Genomic DNA, 23,514 nt, shown 5'->3' with positions numbered 1-23,514 from the left:
TTTAAGTTGCAGGTGTTCATGAAGAATATACTAACATCTCCCCAAATTTCATCAAATTTGGTTAAGCACAAGCAAAGTTACAGTGTGAAATGTAAACAAAAGTGGGCCAATTTCAGGGAAATAAATAAGACCTGTTTTCGAAAGCCCGTAAAAAATACCAAACACAAAATTTTATGAAACAAAAAATGTTTTGCTATCATTTGAACCTTGGACAAGAAACCCTGTGAATAACATTGTGAGTTTGAACTGGTTTTAAGTGTTTTTCAACCTTTTTCATTTGGTGCACCAGAGCACCACCTAGGCATATGAGCAACTAAATATTCAGGAGCACTTTTTTATAAATTAAAGAAAAAGCTTATTTTTATCAAAACAAAAGTTTATAAACGTTTTGACTATTCATAAACAAGACAAAACATTGTTATTAGACCGATAATTTTATTATTTTCCTCATTTTTCATGAAAATGGTTGTTTGTAGGTTTTGAATGAGCCAATCAAAGAAACCTGAAAATGCAGAGATTTTAGAATTTTTAGTTAATACTTCAGAAATATGGTCTTACAGCAAAGAATAAGTAGTTTTTAACACATTTCGAAGCGTTTTCAAACAAATGAACCAATAGATTTGAAGAAAACGAGATTTTGTGATTAAAAAAAAAGTCACTCATCTTCCTGATGGTGCTCTGGTGCACCACTTCAAATTCTACTTTTTTGCCCCTATTCGATGTTTGTGGGTCAAAGTAAAGTATTTCCTACATTATTGTACCAAAATTAAGCCATTTACTATTTTTACGATAAGCAAACAGCTCTGGGCGTTAGAGGGTTAATAACAATTTGACTACCATTTTGGTAAAATCAGAAAAGAAAATTAAAGATTCAAACATGGTTTATTAAAAATTGGGAATATTAGTATTTTTTCTAAGTTCTCGTGAAAACTGGAAAAATTCAGTTTGAAAAATCACTTTGCTTGGATGCTTCATATGTAAATAATTAGGTATACAAACATTTTTCCGGTTGTTTCACACCTAAACTCCCAAGCTCGAGAAATGGGGGAATTTGTTTGGAAATTCCCCCTTTTTCTCAAGTTTGGGAGTTTAGGTGTTAAGGTTCTGAAAAGCATCATTCCCAATCGGCCAATTGGTGGCCACGTTTGTTTTAGAAAAACATTCAAATCTTGATTCAGAATGTATCAATAAAATAGTTTTCTTTGTGTTGTTTGATGAAGCATTTTACATATCGTGATTATTTTTGCTATTTCTGGACCCTGAATTCAAAACCATCATTTAGTGCCATTGTCCCAAGAGTGACGAACAGCTTCTACGACCTTAACGCTCTGAAAGGCATCATTCCCGATCGGCCATTTGGCAGCCACACGGAGAAAAAAGAGTTCCGTAAATCGTGAACAAGTGTTCATGAAAATGGGAACCACTAACAAAGTGTTCAAATCCCATGGTACGATTTCCTAAAACGTACCATGGGATTTGAACACTTCGTTCGTGGTTCCCGTTTTCATGAACACTTGTTCACGATTTTAGGAACTCTTTTTTCTCCGTGCTGGTTTGTTTTATAAAATCTTCAAAACATGATTCAGAATTTTTCAATTAAAAAATGGTTTTTCTATGTGTTGTTTGTAAAAGCATATCGTGATTATTTTTTCATTTCTATTTACTATTTCTGGACCCTGAATCAGAACCATCATGATATGCGACCTTAACCTGAGGTGTTATAAGTTATTATGGTATCTTTTACGCTCCGTGAAATTTCCGGGTTTTGCGGATAGTGGTCCCCGTGAAAATTGCATTTTTACAGCGTGAAAAATCACTAAGCCTAGCTATAAGTATTGCGGAGTACACTTCAGTTGGGGGACAATGACGGAGGAGTGTCAGTTATTAATTATTAATTGATAAGTAGGATTTCCCAAATCACGTTCCATTTATGGCGCGCTATCAACTGACCATCCGACCCGCAACATAAGTTCAATATTGACCGATCGGGACCGATTGCGGTACATTCTAAATATTCACCTTGGTGGCGTTCGCGTCACGCGTCCCGTGAAGGTTGTTGTCATCGAGACGACGCGCCGATTGTGGTGCGCCGTCGCCGATGATGATAGTAGCGCGCGCGCGAATGGAGGAATAATTGCGTTTTTGCGCACTTTCAACTGCCGTGTGCTAAAATTGTATAATCATCATCGAGATTGAAGCGACGACGAATCACCTGAAGATTATGCTAGAAGAAGGAATGGATGGAATGTGCAACACTGAGAGCGCTGACGGCGCCGCCACCACTGGACAGGTCGTTTGATTGCGCTGAAGCTGGTGATGGTTTTTGGCGGCAAATGGGCTACATAACATCGAGCAGACGCGTCCTCGGAATTACCACATTCTTTGACAAATTTGCCTGTTTTGATTGCCCGCGAGACACCCGACGGCTGACGGTTTGTCCGAACAGCGATTGAGTTTGGGGAGAAAGGATCTATACACAGCAGAGCTGAACTGGCGGTGAACATGATTGTTGCTCATTATGGGCTAATGTGGGTTCAAGGTGCGAAAATGTGCAGATTGTGTCGTTATTTCGCAGATCCCGCCAGTAAATGGGATATTAAACAAACATTAGTGTCAATTTACTGCACTAGACATACAGACAAATTTGCAAAAATCTTATATTGTGCTCAAGGCGACCAATCACAACCACCTAAGCCGAACCTTGTGGCATCCACGACCTTGCAGAATCACTGACCACGAGAGTGGTCCGAATGGCACTGTTTCATGACAATGCCTAGCCTGAGTAACAATTTCTATTGCGTTTGTGCAACTTCGGATCCACTTTTTTACTCATTTGAATAACTTCGTTTATCACGCTAATTAGTTATGAGTTTGAACAGTTTGGTTCTATACGCAAGTCCTGAACAGATTCGTACTGTAGATTCGTTCTTGTACTTAACGTTATGTAATTAAAACTCAATAACATAAACTGTGGCAGATTTATTGCCAAAATCTACGCACTCCGACCTACTGCTTACGTCTTGTTAGCCTCCGATGTTTAACCCAACTTTACTTTTAAAGGTTCGCGCTCAAACAAGCCTAACAAATTAACTACGCCCCTCAAACGGTGGTATGGGATCAAGACCTACGCGCTGGGTTCAAACGGTCCATAAACCACGTGCTGTCTACGCGAACGCGCGCCGCGGTCGCCACCGATCGTCAGCCAAGTTTACTTAACCTTTCAGGTGAGAAGCGTGTCATTATTATATTACATCTTCTTCGATATTTGTGGCACTGCTGCTGATGCTGTCTCGTTGGCAGGCTTAAATTATTAGTCCTAGCTCGGGTGCATCCACTCAGTGTTATTAACTTTTCCATTCACGTGCCCCCGCGCTGTGCTATGGGCTAGTTGTAAATAGGAAACCAGGGCACCACCACCGATCACAATTCGAATGGGTCAACATTTTCTGTCTTGTCTTGTTGTTCTACAAAGTGCGCTCGCACAGGTCTCTCTCTCGGCAGAGCATAGTTCGCACGCATTGCACAATATCTCGGCCCGTCATCAATGGCGAGCAGCTCAGCTCAGCAACTGCATCGGCAGCTCATCAAATTAATTAGATGACATTTTTCTTAACTGCATTATTCGATCCACGCAATGACCTCGAACCATTTGTGCTGGAACTGCTGCTTGAGTTCGAACGTAACGCGCCGTTGAAAAGGGAGCGTCTGACTTACTGACGTGGTTGGTGGTGGATCATTATGAGAGCAGAGGGGGAGGGGAGGCCCATTGGGTCATCTGGCAGATGCTGTGTGTAATATTAATGTAACGAGCCTGCTGCTCATCATTACACAGCGCTATGTCTTTTGCTGGATGCTGCTGCACGGTAATGATCCACGCTCACTCTCTAATGCTACTATGTTGCACATTGACCATCGCTCGACTTCTCGGAGCTCCAGTTTGTCTATTTACCGTTCACAATGATATAGTACACTAGCTTCTACGTGCAAAGAATTGATTTGTTTTAAGACACAATTATTTTTAACAAAAAATTTAAACTGCAAAAGTCATTAGCTTCTTGACTCAGACAGGAACAGCTTCTTGTCTGAAACAATTTGTACTACTAATGCTCGGCAAAGTGTTCGATAATGCGAACATCAATACCTGGAATTTGTGCAATTTACGATCCATTAGCAAGATGTCCACCAATCGCAACACCAGAAGCGAAGGAGCAAGGTTGGCCGAACGATCGCGCGCTCCGCCAGACTGCTAGGAAGTAGATCATTTGTATTTTGCTGCCAGTTATAGCATGATTGTGCAAAAACTTGCATAACACCAACTGAATGAATGGTTGATCTGTCGAACCGATCTCGTCTCCTCTTCACTCCAGCCTATTTTGTCATTTCCATTGGCCCCAAGACAGTCAGTTCAGGCTCATCTGCCAGCTGACTTCAACGCCAAAGACCGGGAGGTTTCAATTCAGTTGTCCATCGTCCATCTTGCCCGGTTCTTCGCGCCGGTAAGGTACGCGGCATTTGCGAAGAAGATACCCCCCCGTTGAGCAAGACCATTGATCGATGGGTCCAAAATGCGGCCAGATTCATCTCCGTGACGACGGCGAGTGCCATTTGATCTGGTCGTTCCGCAGGCGGAAGGCACGGTTCTTTCTTTGCTTTCACACCGTGAGCTAAAACAAACTCTAGTGGCACGCGATCTTATGAAAATGTATTTACCTATGGTTTCGGCAGCGATCGGCATGCCGCCGCGTGCTAAAACGTGACCCTAATTGATCACACACCACGAACCGTGACTAAAGCGAGAAAGGACCCACCACGGTGGTGTTGAGCAGCTTACCTTGGTTCAACAATTAGGACAAAGCAACTACGTTCAGTTTTGCGTAATGCGGGATGTAGACAGACTAATGATCTAATCAAATCAGGCAAGGACTCTTTGGAACAGCTGGTGTACGCAAGCTACATAAAGACGAATCTCAAATCTCCAAGAAGTCATCGCTCTGCCGAGTACCTTTTCCGCGTTGTATAATTAATTGCGAAGCCTCAGTCGCAACATGAGAAAAAAAAAACAACAACATACAACTTCACACCAGAACTCTCCCCCTGAAAAGGCTTCAACCTCCTTCGCGAAGCTTCTTGGCTGAGGCAAGAAGAAAAAGAAGAAGGGAAGCCACTCGTAAGCAAATTGCAGCTCTCCGATGAGGCCAGCACTGAGGCTACAAATCGTTTCGATTTGTTGTATGATGTGTGTAAGGTGCCCGTTGATGTCCGTGTTGGAAAATTTACCCCCCAAATTGCACGTTACATGATGTGAAATTAGACTCGAACACACCAACAAAAGTAGTCGACTCACGGTCAGAGAGACCCAAAAGGGTCTCAAATACCCCCATCGCACACCATGGGGGCAGGCTAATAGCTGCCAGAATGTTTTTTTTTCGTAACCGCAAAGTGTCTAATCTGCATTGGCACTTTTATGCACTCTCAAGTCGTCGTCGTGGCTCACGGCGAAAGATGATGATCCCCTCGCGTGGACAGATGGCATCACGTCTCACGATGCGCGGTGGCAATAAATAATCAATTTATGTGGCTTCTCCATTGCGAACAATTTAATCAATCATCAACCAGTCCAACTCGAAACACACGGCTTGCAATGTCTGCAAAGAGTTGAGAGATAATGTTACGTATCATCATAGAATTAATCGATTAGCCCTTCGTGAGTAAAATTCCTCAAAATAACCAATGTCATAATTTCAAGTTGCGTTTCATTGACGCAACGGAACCTAATACTGTCCCATGAGAATAACTCTTTCGACAATCCCATTCTACTCTTACCGCAAACTGGACCTTAGAATGGCACTAGGGAGCGTCAAGTACGACATACCTATACGTTCACAATTGAACCTATCCGCTGGATGCAAATTACTTCTTTCCTTCCAGTCAGTCGCCGCAGCTGGAACTGAATGAAGAACATCGAAAAGAAAAAAAAAACACGAGTGTCCGTTTCTGTTCACATGTACGTACGCATGCCGCACCGTGTGTGTGTGTATGAGCAATGGAATCGTGCTGACCTTGCATAATTATCTGGCTCTTAAAACACAACTCACAAAACAGCATCGGTGTATCATAAAGCTTGTACTAACGATCTTCCAATGCAGACTGGCGTGCTACAGCAGCAGTGAGTGGAAGCTTGAACCGAGTAATAGTCGAAGAGATTGATCAAATTTGCCTAGGTTTTTGTTGGTGATCAAATTGCAACCGACTGCTTGAAAGAAGACAAAAACTGAATCATAAGGCTGTTTGTGAGTAGAAAATTTTTTGGTTTAGTTGTAAAAATGGATTGAATGTCTCCGTCAATTTAGGTTAACAAATGTTCAAAACCCGTTAGCAGGGGTGACATTTGGTCTGGAGGGTAATATTGGGCTAAACAAAATTATAAAATGTCACCATTGGGCATATTTCATGAATAGCTTACTCAGTATTAGTATTTATTGTTTTTAAAAACATGGTTAGAAAGAATAAAAAAAAAAACTCATTTATGGTTTAAGGATGGTTTGATTTTTTTCCTGCCAGCTGAAGAAGAAGAAAGTATGCATAAAATGTGTGTTTTTTTTCAAGGTTAGGGGATAAAAATGTTGTTCAAGTTTACTTTATTTTTAATGTGTAAATGTTAAATAAACATTTTTTGCGCTTCTGTACAACGAATTTAAGGATTCATATAATTTCTGTATAAACGTTATGATCGTTTTGCCTTCCTCACCTCAATGAGGAAAGGCTTTAAAATCACTCGAAAAATGAACTTCTTTATTTGACCTCGTAGACCCACCTTCACGTATACCTATCGTTTCAGAATCAAATTCTGAACAAATTTCTGTGCGTGTGTCTGGATGTGAGTCCGAGCACCGAAAAATATGCAATATGGATTGGCTGAACCGATTTGGACCGTTTTGGTCTCATTCGATCCGTCGTGGGGTCCCACAAGATCCTAGTTAATATTATGAAGTTTAGAAAAGTACTTCAAAAGTTATGTTAAAAAAACGATTTTAGCTAAACTTTGGAAGATTGTAAAAAGGGTGGTTTTTGTAAGAAAACCCATCATGCTATATATTATTAGAAAGGTGTTTGAAAGACCTTTCCAACGCGTAAAAAAGATTGAAGATCTGACAACCCAATCAAAAGTTATGAGCACTTAAGTGTTATTTATAGACTTTTTTTTGAAGCCGGATCTCAAATATTTTGATGAAAAAGTTGTCCGGATCTATCATGCGACCCATCGTTGGATAGGCAATCAACAGACCTTTTTAGCAAGCCCAAAAGATTGAAGATCTGACAACCCTATCAAAAGTTATAAGTACTTTAGTGTTTTTGATATACTTTTTTGAGGCCGGATCTCAGATAATTTGATAAAAAATAAGTTTTATTTATACACTTTTTTGAGGATGTGTAGTGTCTTTACTTTATGAATGTGAGGAAGGCATCAACCACCTAAAGGTGGATTAAGTAACGTTTTTTTTCAATCAGATCAAAAGTAGCTCGGATCCCATTCCAAGAATGAGCAAATTGTTTGCCTTTTTTCGATTCGGATGAAACCTAGTGTACCTTTTCTATGCCAAAGAAGACATTTTGCATCTAATTTTTATCCATATAAGTCTCCATACAATTTTGGCAGTTTTCCATTAAAAAGGCTGTTAACCCAACCCCACCTTTATGCGGGCTCCGATCTGAAAATTCGCCAAAAAATCCTTTTTCAACCAATTTTGGTTTTCTTTAAGGTGAAGCCGTTGATCATTTTCGAAGAAAATTGATCATAACTATAAAATATTATGTATTAAATTCAATTTGACGAATTTCAGCACCAGAAGGAATCAGCGTGTTCCGGTTGTTGCCTTCTTGAAGCCACTGAAGATTTTTTTTATCTAAATCAATTGTGCTTCAAAATTTAAATACAGTATGTAAAAAAAGTATTTACACCCCTTGGGCACTATGCACATATTGTGATGAAACATCTAAACAATTTAATGTTGACAGAAACCTAGTACTACGTTTTGTTCAGAAACTCATGCCAGACATTTTGCTACAAAAAACTCATGAAAAGATGATTTCTATAAAAAGTTATATAACAAATACTATTACGAAACTAAAAAAGGTGCAAAAAAAGTTTGTACACCTTTCGAAAAATTAACATAAATAATGTTATTTGTTTACAAATCACCATAAATCCAGTCTCCCAACTTCAAATAGGCATCCTTGAATGATTAAAAAAATAATTTGGATTGAATATAAAGTTTACTAACTACTTAGTATAAAAGTTAATATAACTCTGGAAATTCTATATAAAACTTATCTAAACTTAATTTTGCAAACTTTTAATTCAACTAAATGTCAATATATTACCATAGAATTTCTAAATAAACATTTTGGAGTGGGTATAACACCGTTTTGGGGGTATTTGTATCGATAGAATAGATTTTTCGTTGGAATTTCGTACTAACCCGGAATTACGTCGTCGGAAAATCCGCCGGCATCCGAACCGGTCCACAATTCTTAAGTCAACCTATGTGGCATCGGAAAGGGCATAAAATTTCCGATCTTTTGATACCCATACATCTAGGTTTTCTATAAAACCCACGATTTTAAATACCTAGGTAAAAACGTTGTTATGGTTTTGTTTGAGCAATCTGCCAAAAATGTGTGGAATTTCGTAATTTTTGTTCTCGTGGATCAAACTTACTATAGTCTATCGAAAACAAATCTGGAGTTTTTTTTTGAAAAGGTCCAATAAATCAAATTACAAAACAACTCCAGAAATAGAAACTAAACAAGATAAATGCACATAAATCAGTAAAAATTAAACAATAAAATATAAACAAGAGAAGTGAAGTTTTTCGTAGATTAAAAGTTGCTCAAAATGATCTCCTCAATATTAGAAAAATAAAATGTCTCGAAAAAAATTGTACATTATATCTAATCTAATCTAATCAGACCCTAGCGCAACCTATCTTTCGAAGGGATCCTGGAGAGTGCCTTAGGTTAGATTACGCCTAGCACTCTTCTTGTCATTTATTAACATTTGTAGTGCGCCATTGCATCGGAATGCATTGAAACATCACAAGTGTTAAAGCGGCCAGGCCTACTGCGTAAAGCCGTATCGCAGAGACATGATTCGATGAAGTGGGTGGAGTTTGAGCACAGAGTGTTCGAATAACAACACAATTCTGAATCGACAGGGGAGGAAGAAGCGTGGGTACACACCACCACACGCTCCGAGATTTTGGTTGTATCCGCACTTCATCGGTATGATGGCCGAGCTGGCTAAGGCGCCAGTTCTCACTGTTGGTGCTGAGTTTGAATCCGTAGGTTGCAACTTTTTTGTGTGTGTAGAAAAACGGAACATGCAGTGTGTAATATTAAGTGCCTTTTCTCACAAAGGTGATGTGCATGCGTTTGCATGCGATTTTACCATCGGATTATTTTCTGTGTAGCAGTGCTGCCATTAAAAAAAAACATATTTTTGAATATTTTTAAAGCTATTTTGGATGGACAGCTGCCAAACTTGTATATACAGCTGCCAAACTTGTATGGAGACTTTTATGGACGAAATTATGATGCAAAATATCTTCTTTGGTCATACCAAAGGTCAGTACAAAGTTTAATCTAGATAAAAAAAAAACAAAAAAAAAATCGTTGACCGATTGAAATTGCAAATTCTCACAACCATTTTCTAAAAAGTGCAACTGAGAAAAACGCGATTGAAATTTTTCGACCGTTTTTTGTGTTTCTACGCATAATTGTCCCGTGAGTCCCTATTCACCCCATAAGTCTCTAATCATCCCAGTTAGCAGTTTATCACTCTTATTTGTAATCTTCTTGCTATACAATAGGTAAACAAGACACAATACTTCATAAAACTGATAATTTCGCGAAAGAAATACTAAGTGGGACAATTATGCGTAGAGTTTCCGAACAAAGTACTAGATTTTATGTGTTTTTCGCAAAGTAAACGTCAAATTGAACCTAAAAATTACAAATAATCTGAATCGACCAAAAATGACATGGGACAATTATGCGTAGAACGGCAGAAAACGTCACGGAAAAAAAGTACTGGAAAACCATTTTGAGAGCTTCAAATGTTCTTCGTTCATTGTTCTAAACATCCATAAAACAACATGTTTGAGACTTATTTGTAGATACCACATTGCTAAAATTAAATCTCAAGAGAAAATTTTAAAAAAAGATTCAAGAATTTTTTAAATGTTAGTTAAAAAAATAACGTTTAGACACACTTTTGTTCAAAGAACACAATATCAAATTTAAAAAAAGTGCACATGTTTATTATCACCCCAACCTTAATTACGATAATTACTGGACGCATCTGGACGCCTTCAAAATTAAATTAACATGATCATCACTTGTCACCTGAAGGCCAACACCAACAAGACTCATCACACCATATTGACACTAGTTCACTTGCCGACATCACCCGTGCGACAGTGATGGGGGGCAATTAATTAGCAAAACTACCGAAAGGCACACCACATACGACTTAACGCTGATGGGGCGCTTCTCCAAATTGGCGGTTGATTTTGTTGATACCACGCTTGAAAATGAAAGGGTTAAGTAAAGGTGTAGGTATGTTTTTTTTTCGCTGAGTGGAGATAAACTTTTTACTACACCTGTCCTGAAGTCTGAAGGTGGTAACGGAGACGGTTCGATGCGCGGATCGATGCGATGATTTCTGATAGTCGACTGGCTCGTCGCAAATAAAAGTACCAAATTAATTTTACATTTGTTTACCCGCTCGCGCGGGTTCCTCGCTCGATACCGCTCGAAATCATCAACGTGAATGAAACCGAAAGCGGTTGGTGCCGCTCAACTCTTCTGCTCCACGCTGGATGCTGTGGTAGCCACCGATGATCATCCTCTCTCGGTCGATGACGGTTTAGGCTCTACTAGCCGGCGATACTAGCCAGCCAGGTAGTGGTAGTAGCTTTGATTCTCTTATTCTTCTTCCTCGTCATCTTCATCGACGGATAGTAACGGTGGCGTCGCGACGCTCTGCGGGGATCGGTAAACTGACTGAACCAGCTGACTTGGCGTGGGTCATGGAGAAGTGAGCAAGTCCAGCAAAAAAAAAAGGCAAAAAATGATGGTACACTCTCGCGCGAAACCGTTGACGATGATCGCGCGGCGACCTGGGGACGGACCCCAAAACAAACCCAAAGAGCACCCATCGGGGCGCCCCGTGGTCGTCGTCGTCGTCGTCGTCATCATCGTCGTCTTCTGGTCTTCGTCGTCGTCGGCGTCGGCAATGATCATTTGAACGGTGTATAAATATCATTTGCAATCCCAAAATGAGCAACAGTCTTAATTGTGCATTGTTCCAATCAAGTACAGCAGAAGCAGCAGCAGCAGCAGTAGCAGAAGATCGCCTCGAAGAACTCGAAACAATCCCAGCGCTGGTGTTGTGTGTTCTAGAGTGTCAAGTGTGTGAGGACTTTACCGTAGCGGCACGATGAAGGTGTTTGTAGTGTTAAGTGTCCTGGCAGTGGCTGCCGTTTCGGCACGTCCAGAACCTCCGGTTGGCGGCGGATATCCGTCGTACTCGGCGCCATCCTTCAGCTCCGGCGGGGACATTGGACCGTACCCCTCGAGCCAGCAGCAAGGTGCGTTCGACGGCGGTGGACGAGAAAATTGATTGTGCGAGTGTTACTCCGTAATCCTGGCGAAATAATACTGCTTGTTCGGGCTGAAAAGTGTGTTACAGTGTTACAGTGAAATGAGCACTAAGAATTACTCAACCCAGAATGTTTTGTGCAAGTGTTCCTTCATAAGTACAGAGTGCCCTCTGTTTATAGATGTTCCATACCTTGATATCTCTTTATAGACAAAAATTGTGTTGTATTTCGTCCTTTTCAAGTAAACCTTTGTTGTCGAATTGAATTGTTCCAAAATTGCTTGCAATTTCCTCAATTTCCAAAATGTTACCAAAATGTTACCAATTTTACGTCAGCAATTATCATGATTTCAAAGCAAATGCTTTCCAAAACGACAACCAGTTTCCAATTTCGAAGAATAAGTTTTTCGATTACGAAAATAACAAATGTTTTCAAATTCGTTAACACCGATTTTTTGGCTTGAATCTCAAGAATTCTGTCCAGAGACTACAAAATCAAAAAATAAATAAACTTTTATCATTCCATCAGGAGGCGGCGGTGGTTACAACTACCAGCCCGCTACCCAGGTTGTCCAGAAGCACATCTACGTCCACGTGCCGCCACCAGAGAAGGACGATGCGCCAGCACCTCGCGTAGTCCAGTCGGCCACGCCGCAGAAGCACTACAAGATCATCTTCATCAAGGCGCCGACCCCACCGCAGCCAAAGGCCCCGATCATCCCGCCGCCACCACAGAACGAAGAGAAGACCCTGGTCTACGTGCTCCACAAGAAGCCGGAAGAGCCCGAGGAGATCATCCTGCCGACGCCACCACCAACCAAGCCAAGCAAGCCGGAGGTCTACTTCATCAAGTACAAGACCCAGAAGGAGAAGAAGCCCGAATACGGACCCCCGAAGCAGGAATACGGTGCCCCATCCGGCAACGGTGGCCCGTACTAAGCGGCGACGAAGACGGCGACTGTTCATGGTCTTTGGTAGCCGGCACGTCAATGTGGATCCTGACGATCCTGACGCTACTGACGCTACCATTCGGACACAACTACACCAACAACACATCATACCAACACACGTACACTGCTACAAATGCTGCTGACTTAAAATACCCAATTGCGAAGAATGTGCGAGCGAGCGATCGAGCGAACTTAAATCCCATTTTTTTTGTTTCTTAGCCAGTAAGTTATGAGTTTAATCCAAGCTGCGGACGTTTTGGTTTCAGCAAAACCGTTTCGCAGTTTTGCGCTTTTTACGTGTATATAGGACCCTAATGCGATTCCTATGCAAACATCTGTTCTTAGCGAGCCATAGTCGATCAATCTTATTATGTTATTTATTACGTTATTACAAAAAAACGCATATCTAGTTGAAGTATAAAAATCTAACGGTGACAAATTTAAGAAAAAAAAACACCACTCTGTCTTGTCTATTTCCTACAAAGCCGAAGCTCGTACGGAAAAAAAAAACATCCGAATATCCTTCCACCTCACTAGAACGGAAAGTCAGCAAAATTAGGTGCAATTATTCTAATGTGATGGTCGACGCTAGAGAGGAGAACCTTCAGCAGCACTCGCACATGGCTGCGTAGAAAAACGATCCCCCAAAATTGGAGCCATCCACGCTGATGGACGCATGGTAATGGACGGTTGAAGGATGCTGCGCGGTGGATAATTGAAATATCAACCCCCCACTCGAGAATGTTGTTGGCGTTGCGAAATTTGCTGCCCGCACGCAGGGGGGTCCTCGATTCAGCAAAGTTCGAATTATAATTGCCCTAAATGGAAAATCTATTAACGGCGCTCGGTCGCGCTGCAACAATGGCCACCATTTATGCTCATCTTGTTCAATTTTGTCCATAATGTGGGCCGCCTGCCCGAAATTGGTGCCCGAAACTCAATTAGCTTGCAATTTTTCTTGAATTGTGTTTTTGTTGTGGCCTCCGCTAATAAAGTGTTCACATTATCAATCACGCGCGCGCTGTGGAATCTGTCGAAATTATTGAATAATTTCGTTCGCTTTTGTTTTGGGCTGTTTGCCGCTTGATTGATTTAATGATCGCGCGGCATCTTCTTTTTGGAGGTTTGTAGACCACACGCGACTGCATGCAAGCGAGTGCATTGCGAAGCAATGCGGATTGCCCAAGAATTTGCTCACAGAGAGCAGATCATCGGTACGAGCAAAATCTAGGGTAAAAAAGTTTATTTGTTTTGTGTCCAATCATTCATGATTCATTCATCATTCACGATTGAAAAGGTACGAGAGGTTGATGTCTCCCTCACATTTTCTTAATATTTTTATTTCAGTCTTTGAAACTAGACTTACTGCTGTAAACTTTTGAAGTTATGCATAATATTCGTTTTAAAAGAATCAAAAAAACTTGAGCTATTGCATTTTAATGTCATGTTTTTTCCTCCACCCCTCTTTAAAAAAGATTCAAAATAACATATTTAAATAGGGTGGTCAATCTGAAACATGTAAAACGAAACAAGTCATCGATTAGGAAAACAACAAATATTCCGGTAGTTGCTGTGCTGAAATCGTGAGGAATATATTCACGTTTATAGTGCAAATGCACCATACTCATGAATCAATTACTTCATGGTTCTCCCAAAAAATCAAACCATCCACATTAACGACCCCCGGGTCTTTTGTGGTCTCTATTGCTAGTTTCTGCTCGAACCTAGAAGTCCGAAGGCTTGAATGGGGAGAGCACCCAAACCTCTTTCTACACAGAAAAAAATAATGTAAATTTGGAAGCTTTAATTTTGGAAGGTTGAATATTACCTCTTTTATGATGTAATTTTACCTCAATTTAGACTGAAAAAGTGACATTACAACAGAAAAGTGGTAAAATTACACATTTCCAGAGGTAAAATTACACCTTTTTTCTGACATAAAAGATGTACCCCTTCCCAGATGTAATATTACCATGATTTTTTTTTCTGTGTACTCCACCCCGAAGTTTGAACTGACGACCTTCGGATTGCGAGCGATTCCACCGGAGTAGGCTTGGTTTGGTGTGTTGTTTGTACTTATGGCATGGAGACGACTCCTACACCTGGAATGACTTAACGGCCTAACAACCAAGGCCGGGACCGACATTTTACTTCCTCATCCGATGGAAGGTTGCAGCAGATGGGAATCGAACCCAGAATCATCCGCATTGTTCTCCCATTCGTGAACTAAATTCACGATTACGAGAATTGATTTTTTTTCTGTGTAGCCCTCCTTTATGCAGGGTGACCACTCAAATTCCATTTTCAAATTCCCGACTTTTTCCAGACTTTTCCAGAATGCTCAAATAATAGGCATTTCTTATCTAAAGAATGATTTCAAACAAAAAACTTTCTATAAGAACAGTCAATATTAACCAGCGAAAAAAAAATCACAATGTTTTTTTTTTAAATCCAAATATAGGCATTTTTTGTAAATACAAAAACTTAACAATAAATAAAAAAACACTTCAAAAATGAAATTGCATTATTATGATTCAGAATAGAAACACAAACAATTAGTCTTTGAAAAAATAATCGAAAGTTCAACAATACTTATAACTTCCATGTTATTTTTTAAATTGGCAAAAGTATAGTTTTTGATACTTCGTTTCAACTGAAAATGTCAAAAAGTTAAAGATAACTGAACTTAAAATAGCGTTCCTATTTTTTCAAAACTTCATCATCATTTTAAATCAAAGAATGATTGAAACATAATTGCTGTTATTATTTATTCAAAGGATTTAGAAAAATGTCAAGGAATTCATAAAATTTAATTTTAATTTTGTAATTTTAGATATTAAATTTTCTAATCAATTTTAATTTATCTAGTGGTCAGTATTTAACTGTTTTTTTTTTTTCAATGAAAATTTAGTTTGATATGATTTTATGGTTTCCCACTTATTTTAAGCAAAATAATTGAAGAAAATTTTTAAACAATTTTGCAATAACTTAAAATTTCTTGGATTATTTTTTTTGCAATTTCAATATTTTTTTTATGTTTCCAAAACGTAAAAAAGTTTTTCAATTTTGGATTTTATTCGATATTTAGGTTTTCCGAAAACTGAAAACCAAGCTTTATCTATGGTAGGTAATTCAGCCATACTCACAAAAAAAAGTTCAACAGCAACATTTGGAAAAAAATATTTTTAATTACTAAATGAATTTAGTTAAACAATTAAAAATATTCACAAAAAAAAAACCATTGCCAAACTCAAGTTGGAATCTGTTACCAAATATCCAATTATGTGACAAAATGAAATAGAATCATAATTCTAAGCTGGCCATTATGCTCTATTTTTATATTAGTTTTTCATTAACTTTACCTCTTGTTTGATGAACAAAAATTAAAGCGATCATTTGATTCATAAAAATATTATGAAAATCTGTGTCAAAGACTTCAATATTCATTAAGATTTTGAATGCCTTTAACACCTTTTCTATACTCAAATATATGGAAATAGTGAAAAGAATCTTAAATTTAAAGTAAGTTACTAAAGCAGAATTGAGTGAATTCAATTTGAAAATTTTGCAAAATATTACAAAATTTTTCAACAGTTAAAAAATAAATTTCAATCAAGTATGCTCAGAATTCCTGACTCTTCCCGACTTTTTGACAAAAAATCATAAATTCCCGACTTTTTCCCGATTTTTGGCGGATTTTGGCGAATTCCCTACTTTTTCCCGACTTTCTCGATTTCCCGACTTGAGTGGCCACCCTGTTTATGCCATCTCCTCTTTAATGAGAGAAAAACACAAAAACTCTAAATAAACATTAACATTGGCCTAAATAACAAAATTGCATTTAAATGCTTTGTAAATCATAAAAAACATACAATCGATAAAAAAAATCCCAAAAATTACATCTTGTTACGATCGATCATTTACATGGATATAACTTATTTGTTTACCTCATAAAAAGGCATTCCCCTCCCACGCGCGGTGTCATTCCCCATTCAAACATTATTATCAACAACTTGCCGTTACCGCCAACCGCAGAATGATCCTTTTGAACTCACATTACCCTCCCTGGTTGAACTCTCTTACCCCCAAACGGCACGCCACACAGAAGTCAGTGTACCAGTTTTTGGTCCTTCAACCGGCACTGATTTCCATGCTTCATTCATACGAGCAAGCACCCCCTCAAACCATGAATGGAATACATTAGCGTTAAATGTTTTTTTTTCTTTCACTAGCTTTACTATTCTGTGTGCTATGATGTTGAACAAATCAATTTTCAGCGCCCCAGTCCCACCCCCCTCCAATGTTTACGGTTATGTTGCATGTTTTCTATGCTGCGCTCCTCCTGTAGGATATTTTTATGGCTCGTTAATTTTTTTTTCGGGTGTTAGAAACCTTGTTTTTCATTCGGGATTTGTCTAGGTTTCGGAGTATTGATTCGGCTATTGGGGAAGCACTGGTCACAAGAAATATGCTTTCGGAGCTAGTCTGAAAAAGTGCATCATTCAAGATAGATGGTAAGGTGCTTTCATGGAAAAGTGATTTTTGTTAACCACGAATCATACTTTTCTTTTCTCCAAGGAGCCTCGCACATATTTCCAGCGGTATTTGGACGATTGCTTCGAGAAGATATGCGCAACAAAGCTGGTGAAGGAGGCGACCATCCTGAACAGATTTGGAGTTCCCGTGCGGAGCACGTTCAGCGAAGAGAGCATCAGTGTACAAAATTCGGGACTGTACGAAAGTTTGTTGGATAAGGCGCGGGTTATCTTGCACAGGCTGGACCCGGATGACGAAGTGTTGATTGTTCGCGTAAAAACTATAAACAATGAGGCGGTCATTGCGACGGATCCCGAAAACCAGCTGGTCTTTATCACCGTTCAGCAGCCGGAACCATAGGAACATTTTTTTTAACGATGAAACGAAACACGTGTTACCGTACCATGTGAATTAAAGCATATGTGACAACTATAAAAACAAGATTTCAAAATTACGCTAAAGAAGTCTTGTTTTTCCATTCTCCGTTTCAACAGGTTAACCTTCAACAGAAATGAGAAAATAAAACAGCTTTAGTTATCGTCAATCAGCTACCACTTTTATTCTCTTTCGGCCACTTTTTTGATCAATTTTGGCATGCACAAGGTCTTCTCTCTGCCAGCGGTGACTAATTTGAAATAAGAAAATTGTTTTGGGTAATCGGTGCAATTTTGGGGCGAAAATGTGTTCAAGCTTAGCTAAAGTCGAAACTAATAGTATCAGCAAGCTGTCACCAGCCAATTAAAACGATCATTATCTATTAACGAAATTTCAACAAATTTTGAAGGTAAACAAGTCATGCCGAATAGTGCAGAGTATCCAATCAACACTCTTTTAAATCTAATTGATGATTCTGACTTTAAAAAGATTATTGATACTGTGACCCTTAATCACATGTCTAACGGATGGTTCTTGAGGCGCAAAGCTTATTCTGCAGAAACCCCTAAACCCAGATGGCTCATAAGTCAAGACTTGGTTACGCGCGCGCGCGCGAATCTGCCGATCGTTGGACATTCTCTTTGCTGAGGCTTGTTGCAACAAGCCAACGAGCATTACGCGAACGCTATCAGGTTTGCGTGTCACGCAGGCTGCTCAGGGCATTTCGGATTGTACCTATCTGTCGGCGCATAATTTGATTATCATTAGCTGCCATCACGTTACACAACTATATAGCTTCTTTATTACCTAGGCGATTTATTGAATCAACTTACTATAAACAAAATGTTGCTAAACACATTTAATTTGTTTTTTTTCGGCTTTCCCTCTAGTACACGTTGGAGGTGTACGTGTTTTCGTGAACAACGAGTGGTGCGCTGGTCGAACTACCGCAACGACGGCAAGGCTTCTTAGTCGTGCCGATTGTGGTCCCACGGCTGCGTCCGCTTGACCGCTGCGAATATCCACTGCTTCCGGAGTTCCGGACAGAGAGTTCTCCTCCAAAACCAATCGTGCTGCTTACGATGCTATGTGGAGTCGTGCTGACGTAAGAAGTGCTCTTGGCAATCGGCGCAACCGTGCTGCTGGAGATTGAAGCCGAGTAATCGTTAGCACCAACGTTGATCACTCCCAGACCGCTTCCACCACTGGTGAATCCCGAATAACCAGAGTTTCCGAGATCGACATAGCTTTCGTATCCGCCTGATTGGGCACCACTTCCGCTTGAGAAGCTGCTGTAGCTACTGCCGGAACTTCCCTGGTTTGACGAGTAGTCGTATCCAGTACTGATTGGTTCGGTTTCGACAACCTTCACGCTGTGTCCGGTGGTGTAAGCGATCGGAGATGCGGTGCTGCTGACAAAGGAATAACTTCCAGAATCTCCACCGGAGTATCCGGTGTTGCTGCTGCTGCTGGACGAACTGGAGTAGGAAACTGGAGCGGACTCAACGATTTTTACAACGGGAGCTGCGGTAGAGTACACGACCGGAGCCGCGGTGCTGCTGACAAACGAGTAACTTGATCCAGAAGAAGCACCGGACGAATAACTGCTGGAACCACTGCTGGACTTGGCTTCCCAGGAAGCTGGAGCGACCGTTGACGAAACATATTTCACTTCTTGTTTAACTTGTTGCTTCTGGTTCTTGTACTTAATGAAGAATACTTCAGGCTTGTTCTGCTTCGCTGGTTCCGGTTTCTGCACAATCACTTCCTGACGGTGTTCCGGCTTCTGGTGCAGGACGTACACAATCGTTTTCTCTTCATTCTGTGGCTGAGGAGGAACGACAACCGACTTGGGCGATGGAGGGCTGGGAGCCTTGATGAAGATAATCTTGTAGTGCTTTTGCTTGTGGGCAACTGGTTGGATGATTTGTGGGGGCTGGTATTCTTCCTTATCCTCTGGCGGGACATGAACGTACACGTGCTTGAATACTTCCTCGATTTGACGTTGTGGCTTCACCCAAATGCTGGACTGTTCTTGCTGTTGGGAAGCAGAACTCCATGCGTTAGCGTTTGAACTCGACGAAACTCCCCACGAACTGGACTGTTGCAGTTGTTGTTGCTGCTGCTGCTGCTTGCTAGTGTCCCAGAGGTTCAACTGTTGAACCTTCTGTGGCGCTGGTTCGATCTTTTGCAACGATCCGAGAGATCCCCAAACAGTGCTCTGAGCCTGCTGTCCGGAAGAACCCCACACGTTTTGGACTTGTTGTTTTTCGTAAGTAACATGGGTCTTCAGCGGTTGAAGAACCTGCACCTGTTGTTTCACTGGAGCGGTGTAAACGTGCGAGGTGTGCTGAGTGTACGTTGGCAACTCTTTCTGGTACGTCACTTCCGGCAGTTGCGCCGGCTGTTCACAATCATCCTCAGGGATTGAAGGGAAATACAAGGTACTAGTCACTGCAGGAGGATCGTAATGGTATCCGTCGGGCAAAGCGAGGGCCGTGCCCAAAACACACAACACTATAGCTAGTTTCATAGCTAGTACAGTCCTTCGAATCACTTCTAAAACTGCTCCGAACTACACCTCAAGCGAACACGTATCGTAATCGAGCTTAAACCGCGAGTAACAAGGAACACCCAAAATGCTCCAGTTTTATAGACTTCAACTAGGAAGGACATCAACGACAACTATATTTCTGGTTCAACAGCCTCTTGGTGGTAAATTTTCGCTCCACTTGCACATGGTTACATAATCTTTGGCCAAAACCCGAAAATACAAGAGCCGCTCTTGTGTATTGGAACTCTCTTGGTCCTGGCCCCTGCTGCCCCACATGGGTGACAATGACACCCTCCTTTGAGACACACAGTGACCCTCAATTGAAAACCGGTAGAGCAAGTCTCACTTTTGGGCTCTACTCGGCCGCAGCAGCCGGTCCTACAGATTTTGGCCGCGTTGTTCAATTTTCATTACTTTCATTTCGCTATCACCATCCAAGAAGGCAAGGGTGCATGAGATCACCTAAACCGTAGCAGGCCAATCAGTCGATGAGGCGCTGAACGGGCGGGGGTTTGTTTGTGTTGAACGCAAACGGTCAACCCTACTGTGACTAAGTATTGTAATCTCCGAGAGGTCGTTTGGATACACTCGCTTACGAAAGAGAAAAAGTGACAACAACTAATCAATCAATGATCTCTCACTTGTTGAGGCTCTGCCAAACTTGAGAGGGACCGAAGGAGACCAGTTTGTTCCGAGCACTCCACTTACCCACTGCTCTACTTTATGTACCACATGCACATGGTGATGGATTTTTGGCGCGGAGAATGCGACCGGCTTTAATCCAGGTGTAATCGATCCCGAAGGCAGGGAGGGATGTCCTTCAGCCTGTTAGTCCAGTTTGAGCATCGCTTTCGAGACAGCAAGTTTTTCTTATTTTCTGGACTTTTAAAATTTGAGCAAAAAGTAAAACAAAAGCGAAAGGAGTCTGACTATGCATTAACGAAATCGGCTCTTCCAGAATAAGTTCGCCTTGAGACGACAATGACGTAACCAGTGGCATTCCCAAGCAAAAGTAATGGTTCTTATATAATCGAGTACTTCCTTGAACTATTTTTTTTAATGGATAGTCAAGTCATTCGCCGAGGAATCCCATGGAATAAATCCGAAGCAATGCCGCACTTTTCCGAGAGTAAACGGCTCCCAAACAGGTAGTGAATTTGTGAACGAATAACTGATGAGACGGTCATTTTTTTTTCAAATTCATTTTAAAAAAAAGTTAACCCTAAAGTATCCCATTCGAGAAAAAGTCATCGTATAATCGGGATTGCTTTTTCGAAAAATTCATTGAGATTTTGTAATTTTTTGTCAGTATCACAACTGTTTTAATGATTAGTTTATTTTTTGGTACATTTTTTCAAATCATGTTTGAATTCTATCTTACTTTTTCAAAATGTTGCCTTTTTTACGATGTAATTTTACCTCAATTTAGACAGAAAAAGCAACATTACAACAGAAAAGTGGTAAATTTACACATTTTCAGAGGTTAAATTACACATTTTTTCTGGCATGAAAGATGCACCCCTTCCCAGATGTAATATAACCATTATTTTTATTCTGTGTAGGGGAGAGTGGGGAGACTTGATCCCCTTTTTTTGTATCGCACATAACTCTGTCAATTTCTCACAAAACTATGATCTTTTTGCATGAATTGAAAGCTTAAACATTCAACTATGTTTGGCTGATAAGGGTCTTTCATCAGATAAACTCTTCGAATCATGCCAAGCGTTTTGAAAAAATATTTTGAACCGGCATTTTCAAAATGTTGGGGGTAATTTGATCCCCCTTTTAACATTTTGAAGAAATCTTAAGCAAAATGTTTCTTATTCATCTAAATTTTTAATTTTCTATAAGTTACAGCAATTTCACATCAAACCTGTACGTTTGTGTTCAAGATATAACAAGTTTAGCATGCAAAATATGTAAAAACATAAAATTTTCTTTTTTAGACCAAAATTGAGCATGTTTACAAAAGCTGGTAATTTTTGTTTACAAAACTTTTGAAAAATGGTTCAAACTGCAGTAAGTTATGTACAACTATACTAAAGGAAACTATGTACGAAAACCAAGCCCAATTATTTTATCTTTAGGCTGATTCCAGTGACTGTAAAAATGCAGGGATCAAGTCTCCCTAAACGCACTTTTTTAAACAATTGATTGTAAAAATAGTGTGACGATAAATTTAACGTCAAATGCGTAAGGGTTTTTCAGTTGATATGTTTATCAAACAATTCATGTATAAAAAATATTTTTTTGAGTAATTTTTGAGTGTTTTCTATACTTATCAAAACAAAGAAAAAAGATCTCTTGGAAGTTTTTTGCAGCACTTCTTAGAAAAATATGTGTAACTCAATCTAAACATTTTTTATTTTGCCTTCCTCACTGAGGTAAGGCTATAATCCTGCTCTAAAAATGAACTTTCTATTAAAAGCTCCTAGACCCACCTTCATGTATACATATCTACTCAGAATCGAAAACTGAACAAATGTCTGTGTGTGTGTATGTGTGTGTGTATGTATGTATGTGACCAAAATTCTCACTGAGTTTTCTCAGCACTGGCTGAACCGATTTTAATTGAACCAGTTGCATTCGACTTGGTTTAGGGTCCCATACATCGCTATTGAATTGTTTGAAGTTTCGATAAGTAGTTCAAAAGTTATGCATAAAAATGTGTTTTCACAAATACCCGGATCTCAATTATATGCATGTAAACGATGTCCGGATCCATCATCCGACCCATCGTTGATTAGGTAATTGAAAGGCCTTTCCAATGAGTCCAAGACATTGAAGATCTGGCAACCCTGTCTCGAGTTATGACCACTTAAGTGATATTTATGTACTTTTTTGAAGCCGGATCTCAATTATATGCATGTAAACTATGTCTGGATCCATCATCCGACCCATCGTTGGTTAGGTAATTAAAAGGCCTTTCCAATGAGTCCAAGACATTGAAGATCTGGCAACTCTGTCTCGAGTTATGACCACTTAAGTGATATTTATGTACTTTTTTGAAGCCGGATCTCACTTAAATGTACGTAAACTATGTCCGGATCCATCATCCGACCCATCGTTGGTTAGGTAATTGAAAGGCCTTTCCAAACAGTACAAAACATTGAAGATCTGGCAACTCTGTCTCGAGTTATGACCACTTAAGTGATATTTATGTACTTTTTTGAAGTCGGATCTCACTTAAATGTATGTAAACTATGTCCGGATCCATCATCCGACCCATCGTTGGTTAGGTAATTGAAAGGCCTTTCCAATGAGTCCAAAACATTGAAGATCTGGGAACCCTGTCTCGAGTTATGACCACTTAAGTGATATTTATGTACTTTTTTGAAGCCGGATCTCACTTAAATGTATGTAAACTATGTCCGGATCCATCATCCGACCCATCGTTGGTTAGGTTATTGAGAGGCCTTTCCAATGAGTCCAAAACA

The 23,514-nt window shown here is 40.0% G+C and overlaps 2 protein-coding genes across 2 annotated transcripts; one reads left to right on the top strand and one right to left on the bottom strand.

Annotated features, from left to right (window-relative positions):
• Positions 1 to 11,351: 11,351 nt before the first annotated feature.
• On the top strand, positions 11,352 to 13,068 carry LOC6032243 (extensin). The gene is made up of 2 exons (XM_001842829.2): positions 11,352 to 11,651; positions 12,192 to 13,068. The coding sequence occupies exons 1-2, from the start codon at positions 11,501 to 11,503 to the stop codon at positions 12,599 to 12,601; spliced, it is 561 nt and encodes a 186-aa protein (XP_001842881.1). The 5' UTR covers positions 11,352 to 11,500; the 3' UTR covers positions 12,602 to 13,068.
• Positions 13,069 to 18,297: 5,229 nt separating this feature from the next.
• LOC6032241 (la-related protein Larp4B) lies at positions 18,298 to 20,158 on the bottom strand. Its single transcript, XM_001842827.2, has one exon. The coding sequence runs from the start codon at positions 20,054 to 20,056 to the stop codon at positions 18,410 to 18,412; it is 1,647 nt and encodes a 548-aa protein (XP_001842879.2). The 5' UTR covers positions 20,057 to 20,158; the 3' UTR covers positions 18,298 to 18,409.
• Between the last annotated feature and the right edge of the window lie 3,356 nt (positions 20,159 to 23,514).

The sequence above is a fragment of the Culex quinquefasciatus genome, chromosome 3 (genome assembly GCF_015732765.1).
Source record: "Culex quinquefasciatus strain JHB chromosome 3, VPISU_Cqui_1.0_pri_paternal, whole genome shotgun sequence".
Lineage (NCBI taxonomy): Eukaryota > Metazoa > Arthropoda > Insecta > Diptera > Culicidae > Culex > Culex quinquefasciatus.
The sequence above is the reverse complement of the archived record's forward strand: the minus strand, read 5'-3'. Positions and strand labels throughout refer to the sequence as shown.